The sequence below is a fragment of the Gigantopelta aegis genome, chromosome 8 (assembly GCF_016097555.1).
Source record: "Gigantopelta aegis isolate Gae_Host chromosome 8, Gae_host_genome, whole genome shotgun sequence".
NCBI lineage: Eukaryota > Metazoa > Mollusca > Gastropoda > Neomphalida > Peltospiridae > Gigantopelta > Gigantopelta aegis.
Genome location: NC_054706.1, coordinates 64,044,554 through 64,061,258, shown reverse-complemented (window position 1 = coordinate 64,061,258; position 16,705 = coordinate 64,044,554). Strand labels below are relative to the sequence as shown.

Here is a 16,705-nt window from a genome sequence, read left to right as displayed (position 1 = left end):
GACCGAAATTATTTTTTTAAAACGTGTGTTTGCCGGTCCCACTTTTGTCATTCTTGTCGGTCCGAAGCACCTGTCCATTTCTATTTTTGAAACAAATTCCTATCGGTCAAGTGGACCGGCCAGCCCCAGACATCGGTATCTCGTGCATGATTTAAAATAATAAATAAATAGTGGTCAATATGGCTGGTGTTTCAGACATTTGTGATTTTAAAGTCTGCCCAAGTATATCGCCAGTCACTGAAGTCGGACCTACAGTAGTGTCAATCGACTGCCACTAGGCTAGACATTTGTCAAAGTCGCTGAGACGGTCAAGAGATTACACAAACATTAACGATAGCACCATTCTTGGTTTAGAGAGCCATCAAGGTATTACACCCAAATTAAAACAAAGGACCCAGAATTTGCAACTGGTTACAATCAACACCTGTCAACACCTATGTACGGAGCTATGTCGGGTCGAATGTCCTAGTCTGAAGCAAGAGGCTTTTGTGCAATACAAACTGCTTAAAATAGCATAAAATATAATGAAATAATCTATAAATGTATTTAATGTTGACTGTTCAATGTAGTGTATCCAATAATTATAAAGGATTTTAAAATTAACAAAAGGTTTCCACCTTTTTTTTAACAAGTGAGAGTAAGCAGAACAGCTACATGTACTGTTATCTCAAGAGCTAGTAGAGGTCAAATTTCATCCAATCAGTGATGACGTTATTACTCTCTTAGTCTAAACATGTGCTAGCTCAGGCTGTCAAATGCTTCAACGGTGCCATCTTTTATTAATTTTCAGGATACAGTACTGAATACTCGTACTTTTTATACATATATGGGAATTAAAATTCATAACTTATTCCTTTTTTATATTATTTATTCTATTATGTAAAATATATACAATTTGTGGGGTTTTTCACTGCTCATATGTGATTAATTTTTTAATTTGTTTTCATGTTTATCGTTTCACGTTCATGATTTAAGATAAAACTATACAAATATCACTATGATTTAAAAAAAAACTATTTGGCAAATATCGTTTTTGAAATGTTTTTTTTTTTTAAATCCCCCCCCCCCCCCCCCCCGGTAGTGATGACATCAAGTGGGACTGATTGACAATTTTATTTTTTCCCCACCCCTGGTCAGATGCCATATAACCATAAATAAAATGTGTTGAGTGCATTGTTAAATAAAACATTTCCTTCCTTTTTCTAAATTGTGTATACTATCAATTCAAATCTCATAGACAACAACAGTAACATGTGGCTATCCAATAAACACCACAGATATAAATACTACCACCCCTCACCCTTAAAGTGAATCGGAAAAAAATTGTGGGAGGGTCAAGCTGCTCCTTTCAATGATAATGGGTAGCGTCTACCACTACCCTAGTTCCATACAAAATGTTTGTACAAGGCTACTTGACACAAATAAAATTTCATAAATTTTTTGCCAAGATGAAATTAATTTGTTTTTACAACCAATGTACAATTATCACCAATCACAGGACTTGTGGTATTAACTGCTCTATCAAAAGTTTGGTGCACCTCGAACTTTGACTCGGCCGGAAGTTATTTTTGGTTAAGTACTACCTATACTGGATACCAAGTAAAAATTACAATTTTAAGGGGTACCCAGTTTAGAGAGATTATTTACTGATATTTAAAAAGGGACTGTGAAACCCGTTTGAGAAAATTCTACTTTACTTAGGGTCCGGTGTTGAGGGCTTTCACTGTATATATGATATAGCTTGGATATTCTTTCAGAAAAAGTGCTGATTTGCTCTAATCCAAAACATAAATGTAACATTAATATCACCATTTATCCTATAACTTACCCATGATATCCCTGTCATAAAACCCATTGGATAATTTACTATATTAACTCAGTTAATAATGGTATGTAAATTTAAAGGTATATGCAAACTTTTAAAGTTTCTCGGTAATAGTGTGTTGCTGTGAATGGATCGTTTACAAGCCATCAAGACCTGTATACCTTAGCGTAACATGTTCATAAGATTTAGTTAAAGTTTGTGACGTCAAGTAATATGCGCTAATCTGATGGAATCATATTACCGATGGAGGCGACTTTAGTACTGTAATTTACTAAATATTGAATGAAAATGTTATTTTAGAAGTGGTATAGGATAAATAGAATTCGCTACTCATGTTTTATAATATGTAAAATATCAACCTCATCTAGTTAATCAGCATTTGTCTCAGCAGAGCCTTAACAAATAACATAGACTTGGTTAATATTTTCCATATTAAAAAAACAAAAATCCTCTATATCTATATAGCGTTGTCTATAGTATCTTTAACAGAATCCCATAACTTAAATCATCTATTATCATGAGTTTACTATGCAAATTATCTGAGATATAAGTTAGCAAGTAAGGAGGTTAATGTTTATAATGACACCTCAGTTCATTTTAAAATACTTGTATTTGCTATCTGACATACATTTACAAATTAGTTTTATTACGTGTTGCAAATATTTGGTATCATATGCAGATTTTTTTTTTTTTTAAGGAATGATTAATGTGTGGTAAAGATTACTTATAGCAAAACTGTTTTTAGGAATGATTAAGAAGTGTTGTTTGCTAAAGATAATTTTAAACTTTTTGTTAGAAATGGTTGATGTGTGGTAAAGATTACTTATAATAAAACTGTTTTTTAGGAATTATTAAGAAGTGTGGTTTGCTAAAGATAATTTTAAACTGTTTTTCAGGAATGGTCAAGAAGTGCTGTATGCTAAAGATAATTTTAAACTGTTTTTCAGGAATGGTCGAGAAGTGCGGTATGCTAAAGATAATTTTAAACTGTTTTTCAGGAATGGTCGAGAAGTGCGGTTTGCTAAAGATAATTTTAAACTGTTTTTCAGGAATGGTCAAGAAGTGCGGTATGTTGAAGATTATTCACGACAAATACAAACAGAACCGTCGGGGTGGAGAATCAGTGTATCAGGATTTTGTTTCCACATTTGGCAATGCCACTGAGCACAATAAAGAACTCGACGGTTTGCTTACAAAAACACAGGTATTCTGCACAGATGAAATGTTTTTTGTTTTTTCCCCGTTAATTCCAGATCTTGAGCGCAACCTAAAATCTGTTTATATCCCTGTTCTTTTCTAAAAAGCTCGTAGCTCTCTAGTTTCCTAGATTGCAAAGTTTTTCAGAATTTGTATACAATATCATTTTTATTACTGATTCAGTCATTATTGTCAAAATATGTTCTAGTCCCTGATATCAGCAGATTATGTTTTGTTTTGGTTATTATTAACAACATGATGAACGTGTGAGTGTGTTATATAAATTTCTTACGCACCTAGTGATGTGTATTAGTTGATAAATGACTTCATTTCGGTAATAGGTGATGTTATCTTTTCTGGTCTAAATATATTTCATTGAGTAAGGTTGGAAGTAATTATAGTTAGATTTCTCGTTCCAGCCAGTGCTCCACAACTGGTGTAACAAAGGCTGTGGTATGTACTATCCTGTCTGGGAAGTGCAAATAAAAGATCCCTTGCTGCTAATCGGAAGAGTAGCCCATGTAGTGGCGACAGCGGGTTTCCTCTCTCAATATCTATGTGGTAGTTAACCACATGTCCGACGCCATATAACTGTCAATAAAATGTGTTGAGTGCGTCGTTAAATAAAACATTTCCTTGCTTATTGTTAGATTTTACATTATTTAATGGGGTGTAATAAGTAAAATAGCACACTGTTTTTTGCTGGATAACATTTTTACGAAACTTGTGAACGTCCCATATCTGACATCGCTTTGTAAAAATGGTATCTAGCGAAAATGAGTGTCATTTTCTATATTTATATCTCCAAGTATCTTTTTTTATTTAAGCAATATTTATTGTTGTTAAAAAAAAATTGAAACCTTTGATGGTGGGGAAAAAAACTAATAAAATTTAGTATATGTATATCCAAGTTGTTCAAAATAATATAAACAACAATTATTGTTTTTCAGGAAATCTTGAATCCACTAACAGTAAAAAATCTGTTCGAGAGAATCAGTGATGAGGTATGCTATATTTTTAAAGAACTAAGGATAGTAGGTTCAGTGTAATATTGTTAAAACTTGGACAATGGGTATTCTCGGCAGTTAAAGGAGCACAATGTAGCTTAGTTGTTTTAATGCTTTTGCCTGACATGCAGTGGATCTTGACATCAAACCCACTCACTGGATGTAACTGTTGGATTCTTTCTAATTCATGACTGGGATATCAATGATGATGATTTATGCTGCCCTGTATAGCTGCAGGGGGTGGGGTTCAGGGGTCAAAACCCCTCTCTGCTAAAGCACAATTTCTTTTTTCTGAATATATTTTCCTCAGGAGCATGTTTAGACTCCCCCTTATAAATTTTGCTTGCCACAGGTTAGACCCCTCTCTGCTAAAATTCCTGCACACGTGCCTGAGCTGGTATTAAAGACCTAAGCTAACCAGTCTGTGGGAACGTGCATAAAAAAAGATTCATTGCTGCTAATTGGTATGAGAAACTTTGGTGGCAGTGTGTTGACAGTCTGGACCAAATGCTAAAGAATGTATCGGCCTTGGTGGCACAGTGGTTAAGCCATCGACCTACAGGCTGGTAGGTACAAGGTTCACAGCCCGATAAAACCAGTTCCAGCCCAGAGTGAGTTCTTAAGGGCTCAGTAGGTAGGTATAAGGCCACTACACCCTCTTTTTTCTCACTAACCAACTAACAACTAACCCACTGTCCTGGACAGACGCCCAGATAGCTGAGGTGTGTGTCCAGGACAATGTGCTTGAACCTTAATTGGATATAAGCACGAAAATAAGTTGAAATGAAATAAAGAAAGAAATCTTATTAAACAAACACAGAAGTGTCATTGAACCAACATTTCTTAATATCTTGTTTTACAGGACATTCCTCTGCTGTTGATGACTCCGGATGTGGGTCGTCCTGAAGATCTGCTCTTAACAAGAATCATGGTTCCTCCAATCTGTATTCGGCCCTCTGTCGTGTCCGATCTCAAATCAGGAACGTAAGTAAAATAATTGCTTTTTATGTTTGTTTGTGATACATATTTAAAACAGGTTCTAAAACTGTATCTTATCTATCACCCTGGATATAGCTATGTATAATAAAAACAGTATATAATACAAATAAGATTTTGTGAAATTTAATTTAAAGGTTAATTGAATAAAATCACAATTAGTAGACGATGAGGGTGTCTAGACTTTAATTTTTTCAAAATATTTGTTGTCAAACTCGGACGGGACGTAGCCCAGTGTTAAAGTACCCACTTGATGCATGGTCAGTTTGGGATCAATCTCTGTTGCTGTGCACATTAGGCTATACACAACGACTGGTATATGTGTTATCCTGTTTGTGGAAAAATCATTGTTACTAATGAAAAAATGTAGCGGTTTCCTTTCTAAGAGGGGCAATATGTAGCCCAGTGGTAAAGCGCTCGCTTGATGTGCGGTCCGTTTGGGATCGATCCCTGTCGGTGGGCCCATTGGGCAATTTCACGCTCCAGCCAGTGCACCACGACTGGTACATCAAAGGCTGTGGTATGTGCTATCCTGTCTATGGGCTGGTGCATATAAAAGATCTCTTTCTGCTAATCGAAGAGAGTAGCCCATGAAGTGGCGATAGCAGGTTTCCTCCCTCAATATCTGTGTGGTCCTTAACCATATGTCCTACGCTATATGACCATAAATAAAATGTGCTGAGTACGTCGTTAAATAAAACATTTCTTTCTTTCTTTTTACTTTCTAAGACTATATGTAAAAATGACCAAATATTTGACATCCAATAGCCGATGATTAATAAATGAATGTGCTCTAGTGGTGTTGTTAAACAAAAAAACTAAACAATTGTTTTCAAACTAGTTACGGTTGACCCAATGTTAATTTACTTCTACAATATTAGTGAAAATGTGTAATTCTGTTATTATTTTTCAGTAATGAAGATGACATAACAATGAAGCTGACAGAGATTATCTTTCTCAATGACGTCATTCAGAAACACAGAGCCACCGGTGCCAAGATGCAGATGATCATGGTCAGTCTCATATTCACAATGTTAACTATTTCAGACAGGGATTTATGGTGGCCATTATGAAGACGATATGTAACACTTGACAAACACCCCTTCCTTCAACCATAACATTTCAAAATGCAAAATAGATCTATTAATTTGAATAAATACAAGTGTATGTATGTATGGTATTACTGTTTTAAATTCTAACTTAGCTTAATAAGGTTTTTTTGAAATAAAACAGAAAATTTATATATTTTTGTAAAATGAGGCTAAAATTCTTGTGGGCGTCAAGACAAATTTTTGAAATAAAAACCTGGGCCCATATTTTTTAAGCGATCTTAGCGCTGTGAAATCTTAAAACCATTGTAGGCCATCACATCATTAGTGACGTCATAAGTCTACAATGGTTTTATGATTTTGTAGTGCTGAGATTGCTTTGAAATGTGGGCCCTGGTGTTACTAAATACTATGCTGCTTATTTTGATGACTGTCAATGTTACAGTGTTCGAAAGTTGAAAAATATGATGCAGTGTCCTTAGACAAATATTTCTTTCTTAGTGATTTTCTTAGTATTTGTTTTTCAGGAAGACTGGGATTTTCTCCAGTTACAGGTTGCGCTGTTATACAACAGTGAAACATCTGGCATTCCTCTCCATATGCAGGTAGACATTAAATTAAGTAAAGATTTAAATAGTTTTTGTACATCTTGGTATTATATAGCACACACGTCTATATATATATATATATACTGCACTTTCTGGTGGCATCAGTTTGTGATATTTCAGTATGAGCTCATCTTGAAGTTGTGGTTGGTAGAAAATGTTTTACCAGGAAATTTATAAAACTGCAAAAGGATTAGCTAGTGTTTTTAGGTTCAACAGCATAACAAATTAAAATGGATCGGACAAAATCTACATTGCTTTTCAAATTGATTTTCATTCGTGTAATGTGTGTTAATAATTGCAAGCATAAGTCCATAGGAACCACAGGCCTGGGGATTTCAAAGTTTATTGGTCACACTTTTTCAGTTGCATGTCATTGGAATCTATCGGCAACAGTTTTTCAGTAATGATGGTAATGGTGGATTCTTACATAATAATAGTGTAATCTGGAAGCCCGAACAACCAGTTTTCTCAATCATTAATTTCAAATTACTAAAGGTAGATTAATTCTTAACATAATTTTTTATCTTAATGTGTACTTTATAATTGAAATTTATTATGTGTTGTTTTTAGCCCAAAAAAGCAATGCGAGGGTTTGTTCAAAGACTGAAAGGCAAACAGGGACGTTTCCGTGGTAATCTGTCAGGCAAAAGGGTAGACTACTCTAGTCGGACTGTGATTTCACCTGATCCCAACATGAGGATTGACCAGGTAAGAAAAACACCTACGGATTATTAAATCTTTTTCTTTTTTTTGCAAGCACCATAGAATTTTGATGAGATGAAAAACTGGTTTTAAGAATGCCTTAATATGGCCTAGTAAAGTGCTTGCCTGTTGCATGGCGCCGGTCTAGGATCGATCCCCGTCGGTGGGCCTACTGGGCTATTTCTATTTCGAGCCAGTGTTCCACAACAGTAGTGGTGTGTACTGTCATGTCTGTGGGATGTTGCTGCTAATCAGAAACGAGTAGCCCATTGTGTGGTGGCAGTGGGTATTCTATCATTATATGTGTGGTCTGAAACCATATAACCATGATTAAAATGTGTTCAGTGCGTCGTTAATAAAGCATTCATTCATTCCTTTAGTATACCGGGGCCTAGACTGGCATTTTCAGGTGGTACGCAGACTTTTTCGGCGATGGAATAAAACGCTATTGGCATAGAGCATACACGCATTTACAGCATATATTTTAATTTTTAAAAAACATGTTTGTAATCTCAGGTGGTACGCAGCTGCGTATATGGAAGCTAGGCCCCTGGTATGCCCCAGTTTTAATTAATGTGGGGTTTTATTTCACAGGTTGCCGTCCCTTTGCATGTGGCTAAAATATTGACCTATCCTGAACGTGTGAATAAGTCGAACATCAGGCTGATGAAACAGCTGATTCTCAACGGATGTGATGTGCACCCTGGAGCCAACTTCATTCAGCAGCGCAATAACAACATAAAAAGGTTCTGAATTATTATTCCAGCTTTTTTAAAAAGTTGTGCCTTAGTGATTGATTACGTTGAAAATTTGCCCCTCTTAGAGGACCTGTGGTGTTATTTTCAGTTCCATCTATGTTCCATGATTGGAGCATAAAAAGCTACAGAATGTGTTTTTTTGTTGTTGAATAGTGCATAAATATACAAGACACTTGTTGTGGTAGTGGGTGAACTTTTAGAAAAATCAATGTAGACATCTCAATGTGCTCTAATGAAATTGTTAAAGAAAACGGGGCAGAACGTAGCCCAGTCGTAAAGCGTTCGCTTGATGCGCAGTTGGTCTAGGATCGATCCCCATCGGTGGACCCATTGGGCTATTTTTCGTTCCAGCCAGTGCTCCACAACTGGTATAACAAAGGCCACCTGTGGGATGGTGCATATAAAAGATCCCTTGTTGCTAATCGAAAAGAGTAGCCTATGAAGTGGCAACAGCAGGTTTCCTCTATCATCTGTGTGGTCCTTAACCATATGTCTGATGCCATATAACCGTAAATAAAATGTGTTGAGTGCGTCGTTGAATAAAACATTTCCTTCCTTCGTTAAAGAAAACAAACATTATTCCATCTTAGGATGAGTGCCTGTTTTATCTGATAATAACTGTGTATGTCACTAGTAATGTAATTATTGTTTCAGGTTTCTGAAGTATGGCAATCGTCAGAAGACGGCCAGTTCTCTCAAGTTTGGTGATATTGTGGAGCGTCATCTAATGGATGGTGATGTCATTCTGTTCAACAGACAACCATCTTTACACAAACTCAGTATTCAGGCTTTCCATGTGGGTATTAAATTAAATTTAATCTACTGATTTCTGTATACTAGTGATTAATGTTTTTTGTCGGGAATGAAATCACTATGTTTGTTTATTAACTATTATAAATAGACACTAAAATAGCAGTCCAATATTTTTTCTAATTTGTATTATTCATGCAATGTTTTGTTGAAGTAAAACCACCTTATTAGTCCCCTACTGGTTCAAATGTAAGGGGACTATATAGGATTCATCTCCATCTGTCTGTCTGTCTGTCTGTCTGTCCCACATATACTTTATTGTGTATAGGTTTATCATGTAGAGTTACAGATCAAGGTTGACTTTCATGGGGATTTACTCATTTTTGACAGAGTTATGTCAAGATCAAGTTTGACTTTCATGGGGATTTACTCATTTTTGACAGATTTATGTCAAGATCAAGTTTGGCTTTCATGGGGATTTACTCATTTTTGACAGTTATGTCAAGATCAAGTTTGACTTTCATGGGGATTTACTCATTTTTGACAGAGTTATGTCAAGATCAAGTTTGATTTTAATGGGAATTTAAACTAGCATCATAACTGTAAAAAAAAGAGAAGAATTTATACATGTTTGACAGAGTTATGGCCCTTGAACTTATAAGATTTGTGGGGCATGGTAGGGAATATGTATTGCTTTAGCAGTATTCTCAGAATGCTTGTTTACATTCTGTATAGGAAGGGAAGACATTGCTCAGTGGTCGAATGCTTAGATTGCAATTGGTCAGATGATTGATCACTCTCGTGGTCCATAGGCTTTTTAAAAAAAATTTTTTTACTTCACTGAGTTCTTGTATTGTTTGTTTTTTATGTTGCAGGCAAAAGTTATGCCGAACCGAACATTTAGATTCAACGAGTGCTGTTGTGGTCCGTTCAATGCTGATTTTGATGGCGACGAGATGAATCTACATCTTCCACAAACAGAGGAAGCCAAAGCGGAAGCCATGGTGCTGATGGGAGTTAGTATTATCAGTTTCATAATTTTTTTAATTAACACAATTAGCATAGTTTTTGTCTAGACATTTATGAACATGCCGAAGTGTGAAATTTGTGATTTTTATTTTATTCTGTTAGATGGCGAGATCTAGCTCAGTCGATAGAGAGCTTGTCTAAGGTGCTTGGGTAATTGAATTGACCCTGCTTGATAGACCCATTCTTTAATTGGCCAGTGCCCTACTACTGGTATATTAAAGTCCATGGTATGTGCTGTCCTGTGTGGGAAAGTGCATACAAACAATCGCTCTGAAGACTACCATGTCAGAATTACCAAATATTTAACATGATTATTAATTAATTGATTTATTAAGTGGTGATTGACAGCAAGATTGCTGGACATAACTTTAGACTGTTTGTTATGCCCAATCATGGAATGAACCCTCATCGAGTCCAACTGTTCAAGCTATATGTTTGCTTTAAGTTGCTTTAAGTATACTCATTAAATTTTTTGTTCTTCCTTAGATTCAGTAAAGTTTGTTTTATTTTACGACGCCACTAGAGCACATTGATTTTTTATCTTATCATCGGCTATTGGACGTCAAACATATGGTCATTCTGACACAGTTTTTTTTAGAGGAAACTCTCTATCGCCACATAGGCTACTCTTTTACGACAGGCAGCAAGGGATCTTTTATTTGCGCTTCCCACAGGCAGGATAGCGCAAACCATGGCCTTTGTTGAACAGTTATGGATCACTGGTCGGTGCAAGTGGTTTACACCTACCCATTGAGCCTTGCAGAGCACTCACTCGGTAACTGGATTAAAAATCCCATGCCTCGACTGGGATCCGAACCCAGTACCTACCAGCCTGTTCCTTAGATTAAGATAACATCACAAGACCATAAAACATCAGCTGAATATTTTTTCTGAATTAATTATAATACATTTTTGCTATTTGCAGTCGACGTCAAACATTGTCACACCAAGGAATGGGGAACCACTAATTGCAGCCATCCAAGATTTTATTACAGGTCAGCTGGCGTTTCTTAATGTATTGTATAGTCAATATGTTATGTTCCAGGCATAAAATATTTCAGCTAGTGTAATTTCATTACAGCCAAAATGCTGGGTCTTGATTATTTCTTCAATTCAAACAGGATAGTTAGGGTTAGTAGTAGACTATATAACTATTCTGGAGAGCCTTAAATTTTGGGATATAACTCGCAGAACAATATATTTCGAGATGGACTCAAAATACTATGACCATTTTTGCCATAATTATTGTTTATTTAAAGGGAATATCCTGAGTTTGCTTATATTTTTACGACATATGGAGCCTTTTTTATTACTAATATTACATATTGAAGAATTTGTCTTGTTTAGAATATCAGTGTCTGTATAGGGCCTAAACAAGGTGTTTGTTGTCCCTCTAATATTTGTAGTAATAGCCCAAACAAGATTTTACTTTCCAATAATTTTGCAGGTCCGAAAAAAAATGCATTATGAAATAAAATGAATGACTAGTACAAACATTAACACATGACCGCAAATACATTGAATATACAGACACTGTATTTTAACAATAATGTATTTAATATGTAATTTTAGATGCTTGTAGTAGTAGCCCAAACAAGATTTATACTTTCCAATAATTTTGCAGACCTGTACGAAAAATACACATTACGAAATAAAATGAAGAATGACTAGTACAAACATTAGCACATGACCGCAAATACATTGAATATACAGACACTGTATTTAAACAATAATGTATTTAATATGTAATTTTAGATGCCAAAACATTCTTTTAGTCAGAAACATCTTACAGTGACTGCAAACTCAGAACAGTCCTTTATTAAAACATTAATTCAGCCACATGATGAAAAATGCTTAATAATCATTGGCTTGCATTTTAGGTGCCTACTTGATTACCCAGAAAGATGTTTTCTTTGACCGCAGTAGAGCGTGTCAGTTGGCTGCTGCCATTTTGACAGACAGGGATGCAAACATACGTATTGATCTGCCTCCCCCTGTCATCTGGAAGGTGAGTTAGTCAAAGCAGTATTAGAAACCTTGGATTTAGAAATCTTTACTTGATTATAGCACATAGTTATCTCTTGTGATTGATGAAAAACACATTGGTGATCCTATAGGGAATGGGGGCAGGACATAGCCCAGTGGTAAAGTGCCTGCTCAGTGCGTGGTCTGGGATCGATCCCCATCGGTGGGCTCTTTGGGTTATTTCTCATTCCAGCCAGTGCATCACAACTGGTATATCAAAGGCCGTGGTATGTACCATCCTGTCTGTGGGATGGTGCATATAAAAGATCCCTTGCTGCTAATTGAAAAGAGTATCCCATGAAGTGGCGACAGCAGGTTTCCTCTCTCAATATCTGTGAGGTCCTAAACTATATGTCTGATACCATATAACCATAAATAAAATGTGTTGAGTGCGTCGTTAAATAAAATATTTCCTATATGGAATGAGAGAAAAAGCCAATTGCTTTTAATATTTAGAGTCATAAACTTGCACGATATATTAGTATTGGAGTGTTGATTCATTTCCTTATTTCATTCATTCATTCATTCATTCATTCATTCATTCATTCATTCATTCCAGCCATGTAAACTGTGGACCGGCAAGCAGATCTTCAGTTTGATTCTCCGTCCCAATAATCCAGTCCCGTGCAAGCCAACCTGCGAACCAAGGGCAAGAACTACACCAGTGGCGAGGACTTGTGTGTCAATGACTCATGTACATAGACAGATCTCAGATCTGTGGTTTGTTCATTAGAGCTTATCTCATATGGTGTGGGTGGGGGTGATGGAGTGATAATTATTAGATGGTGCATATAAAAGATCGCTTGCTGCTAATTGAAAAAGAGTAGCCCATATAACCGTAAATAAAATGTGTTGAGTGTGTTGTTAAATACAACATTTCCTTCCTTCATAATTATTATTTTTATGCTTGGTGGGTCTGCTGTATTTCCTCTTAGGTACTTGGTTTAAATAGAATTTCATTTTATAATGGCAATAGCCTCCTGTACCCCCCCCCCCCCCCCCCCACCCCCCCACCCCCATGTGATTCATTGTGGAATATCGTATGTATCTGATCAGAGAACAAGAGGTATGAGTTAGCATATGGCACTGAAAAAGAGAATGACTTCTTTAATTCCATTTCTCGCTCCTGCCAGTGCACCACAACTGGTACTTCAAAGGCAGTTGTATGTGCTATCCTGTCTGGATATCCTGCTTTAAAAAAAATATTTGTTTTAAAAACTTTTTATTTCCAGTCGTTGTGATTCGAAACAGTGACCTGTTGTGTGGTGCCATGGACAAAGCCACGCTGGGGTCAGGGTCAAAGAACAACATCTTCTACATCCTCCTGAGGGATTTCGGCAAGGAATTTGCAGCTTCAGCTCTCGCACGATTGGCCAAACTATGTCCAGCATATCTCTGTGAGTGAAAACATATCTATTTCTTCTCTGTATACTCAATTTTTAAACTTAAAATATACAATTACTGTTCAAACACACTGGCTTGGGTACACATCTCATTTGTCTGGTCACTGTCAGTCCAAGGTACCTTCCCACGAAGCAGTCTTAGTGCTAAGATCACCTTGAGTGCATAAGGTAGTTATGTACCTAACGTGATCACTTCGTAGAATGGGGATCAGGACACTGGTTAGTTGTTAGCGGTTAGTGAAACATTCATTCCTACAATAAATACATATTTTATGTTTCATACATGTTTAGATACAGATTATCAGTGTAAAAAATGAAATGAAAGATTCTGTGTCCTTTGGACATGTTTCTAAAGAATTTTCGTATACAAAGATTTAATTATAACACTTTAAATAAAGAAATAACAGTGTTTAAATAGAATCTTTCTGATAATGTAAAGAAATAATTATTAATGGTGTTTAATTAGAATCTTGTGTTGGTTTTTTTACCCTGTTTTTGTAATCACAATGTTGTAGCTCACCGTGGATTTTCTATTGGCATTGGTGATGTAACTCCTGGAGAAGGACTCATCAGAGCCAAGAACAAGCTGTTGAGTGATGGGTATGTTTTATTTCTTTTCTACTTCACCTGACCTCAAAACAAATGCATATTCCCCTAAGGATAGCAGTCAGGGGCCTAATTCACTGAACTCTCGCAAATGCTAAAAGACTTGCAAAGAGTATGCTTTGTTGTCTGGCAGAGCCTAAGAAACCTTTGTGAATTAGGCGCCAGGTCTGAACATCCTAACAGTCAATGGGATGGCCGAAAATTCTTCCAATAAGTCCTCCTTCCTGTTCTGGTCACGTGGCTATAACTTCCTTCTTTTACCTTTGCTGTTGTGGTTTCGATTGTCTTTCCTTTTTACTGTATCTTAATCTGTCTTGGCTGTTGCGATGTTTGAACCAGACTACTATTCTTAGACGAATATGCATTTGTTTTGAGGCCAGATGAAGTATTATTAAAAGAGAAAACACCTCAAGTTTTCTCAAATTTCTTTGTAGACTTTGATATGTTTTGTAGTATTGTCTTTTGTGATGTTGCAGTGATCTTCTAACTAAATTTTTATGGATACTGAATTATTATTACTGGCAAGCCATTAACTCGAGAAATGGTATGTCTTATTTAACGCCATCATTTGAGCACATTGATTAATCAGCCGCAATCAGTCAAACATTTGGTAATTTTGACTAATAGTCTTAGAGAGGAAACCTGCTACATTTTTCCATTAATAGCAAGAAATCTTTCGTATGGACCATCCCATAGATAGGATAACACATACAGAGATGCCAACCATTATGAATTTGGCGGAATCATTAAGAATTTAAAGCATAGATTATGCTATTATGATTGTCTTGTTCGAAATTACGATTTTTAGAAGAAGAAAAAATGGTAATTTTGCGTATTTTTGGTGTCGGATCGTATTTTGGAAGGCACAAATGTTGTTAACACCGGAGAAATGAAACTTTATCCCTCTTCACCATCAACAATCCTAGATTGGTTTCCTGCCTTGTTCTTTAAACTTATGGATTCCAAATAGCGAGCATAGCAAGTGTGGTGATATAGAATAAATCAATCTAGCAATCGGTCTTCCGAACAGCCTCTATGTTTGCCGATTGGGTACGGCCTTCAACTTGACTTTACCAAAATGTCGAAAACGCGCCCCTGAGCCATCACTGATAACATTCCTATTTTGTGGGGTGGGATCCCTATTTTTGAAGGCCTGGATTCCTATAACACTCCAGCTAGGGTTAGCATCTCTGAAACATACCTCAGCCTTTGATATACCAGTTATGGGGGCTCTGGTTAGAATGGGGAAAAAAACAGTCAGAGAAAGGGTCTACCAAGGGTGCTCGATCTTTAACCTGGCACCTCAGGCGACCACTCTACCAACTACCAACTGAGCTAGATCCCACCACATCCCTAAATCTAAGACTGACGGGTACTGAGCTTGAATCCTAGTACTGGCTCCCACCTCCCACCAGAACAAGTGTATAACCTGGACACAGGACTTGATCCTAAATGGGATATAAGCAATTTAATAAATAAAAAATTATAGAAATTCAAACTCTTGGGCCATGCCAGAGACTGGACCTGGGATGGACATGCCTGAAACCTTAGTAGTACAGGGGCATGTTTAAAATGGTTCAGACTCAAGCTCACAATATTGGCTTCATCCCAAGTAAAGGGAGTGAAAATCTAGGTTCATGGATTTTTATGGGGTTTTTTTTTATAGTTTTTTTTTAATCCCACTGTCCCCTTTCCTTTCTCTCCTTTGAATTCCATCTGATTTCTTCCCGATCTGGCAACTCCTCATATCTTTCAACTTCTTTCGCTGTCCACCTCTGCATCCCAGTCCTTGTCTCTCCAACCGCGACAGGTGCTTGTCTCTTGTGGCTATCTGTGCCACACACCTATCATTCCCCATCAGCTTTTGGCTGTGGGCTTAGTCTGACCACTTTCAGGAAGTGTTCAGTAGTTACTTCTGGCATTGTTATGGTTTTTACTGTACGTTATTTTACATTTGACAAAAATTGTGTTCTGAATATTTTGGTTTATAAGTGATAATATTTTTAAATGATGGCATTAATTTTTTTGTTTGCTGAACAGTTACTCGAACTGTGATAATTACATCAAGAATCTGGAAGAGGGCAAACTGCAGGCTCAGCCTGGATGTACAGAGGAGGAAACGCTGGAGGTAAGACCATTTACCATGGTTACCACATGGAACATTTTGTTCAGTATCGCATCACGATTTGCTACGCAAGTTTCAGAGATTGCTACACAATTTAACAAAATCTAGTTGCCAATAAATTTTTAATTGACTAGAAATATTGCTAATCAATATTTTGAAAACAAAATGTTCCCTGTGTAACCATGTGTGAATAGGATTATTTGGTGTTGTAAAGTTTTCATCCTCTTAAAATGATCCACAAAAAAGTTTATTTTAAATTAAATATATATATATATATATTTTTTTTTTTTTCTTTTTCAGGCCATGATTTTGAAGGAGTTGTCTGTTATCCGGGACCATGCTGGCAAGGCTTGTCTTCAGGAGCTACACAAAACAAACAGTCCACTTAATATGGCCATTTGTGGGTCCAAAGGTAGAGGGCTTAGTACCATATTATCTAATGTTAGAAAAACAGATGCCACAATTCATTAACTGTAGTGTGACAGTGCAGTGGATCATAAGCATTAAATATTTACTGGACATAAAATTTATGGATTAGAATTTCAATTCTCTGACTAGAACTCTGCAGACTAAAATAATAGAAGTTGAAGTAACCTCTTGAATGATGTAATTGGTAAGTTGGTAA

At 36.4% G+C, this 16,705-nt stretch overlaps 1 protein-coding gene across 1 annotated transcript in view; it reads left to right on the top strand.

Moving 5' to 3' along the window:
* LOC121379181 (DNA-directed RNA polymerase III subunit RPC1-like) overlaps nucleotides 1–16,705 on the top strand; it is a 45,766-nt gene that overhangs the window by 5,014 nt on the left and 24,047 nt on the right. Inside the window, 17 exon segments of the mRNA XM_041507680.1 lie at nucleotides 2,875–3,029; nucleotides 3,973–4,026; nucleotides 4,892–5,013; nucleotides 5,939–6,038; nucleotides 6,602–6,679; nucleotides 7,253–7,390; nucleotides 7,979–8,130; nucleotides 8,797–8,938; nucleotides 9,768–9,908; nucleotides 10,847–10,916; nucleotides 11,802–11,929; nucleotides 12,506–12,557; nucleotides 12,560–12,640; nucleotides 13,179–13,343; nucleotides 13,865–13,949; nucleotides 15,996–16,083; nucleotides 16,381–16,492. Coding sequence (XP_041363614.1) covers nucleotides 2,875–3,029; nucleotides 3,973–4,026; nucleotides 4,892–5,013; nucleotides 5,939–6,038; nucleotides 6,602–6,679; nucleotides 7,253–7,390; nucleotides 7,979–8,130; nucleotides 8,797–8,938; nucleotides 9,768–9,908; nucleotides 10,847–10,916; nucleotides 11,802–11,929; nucleotides 12,506–12,557; nucleotides 12,560–12,640; nucleotides 13,179–13,343; nucleotides 13,865–13,949; nucleotides 15,996–16,083; nucleotides 16,381–16,492 — 1,863 coding nt within the window.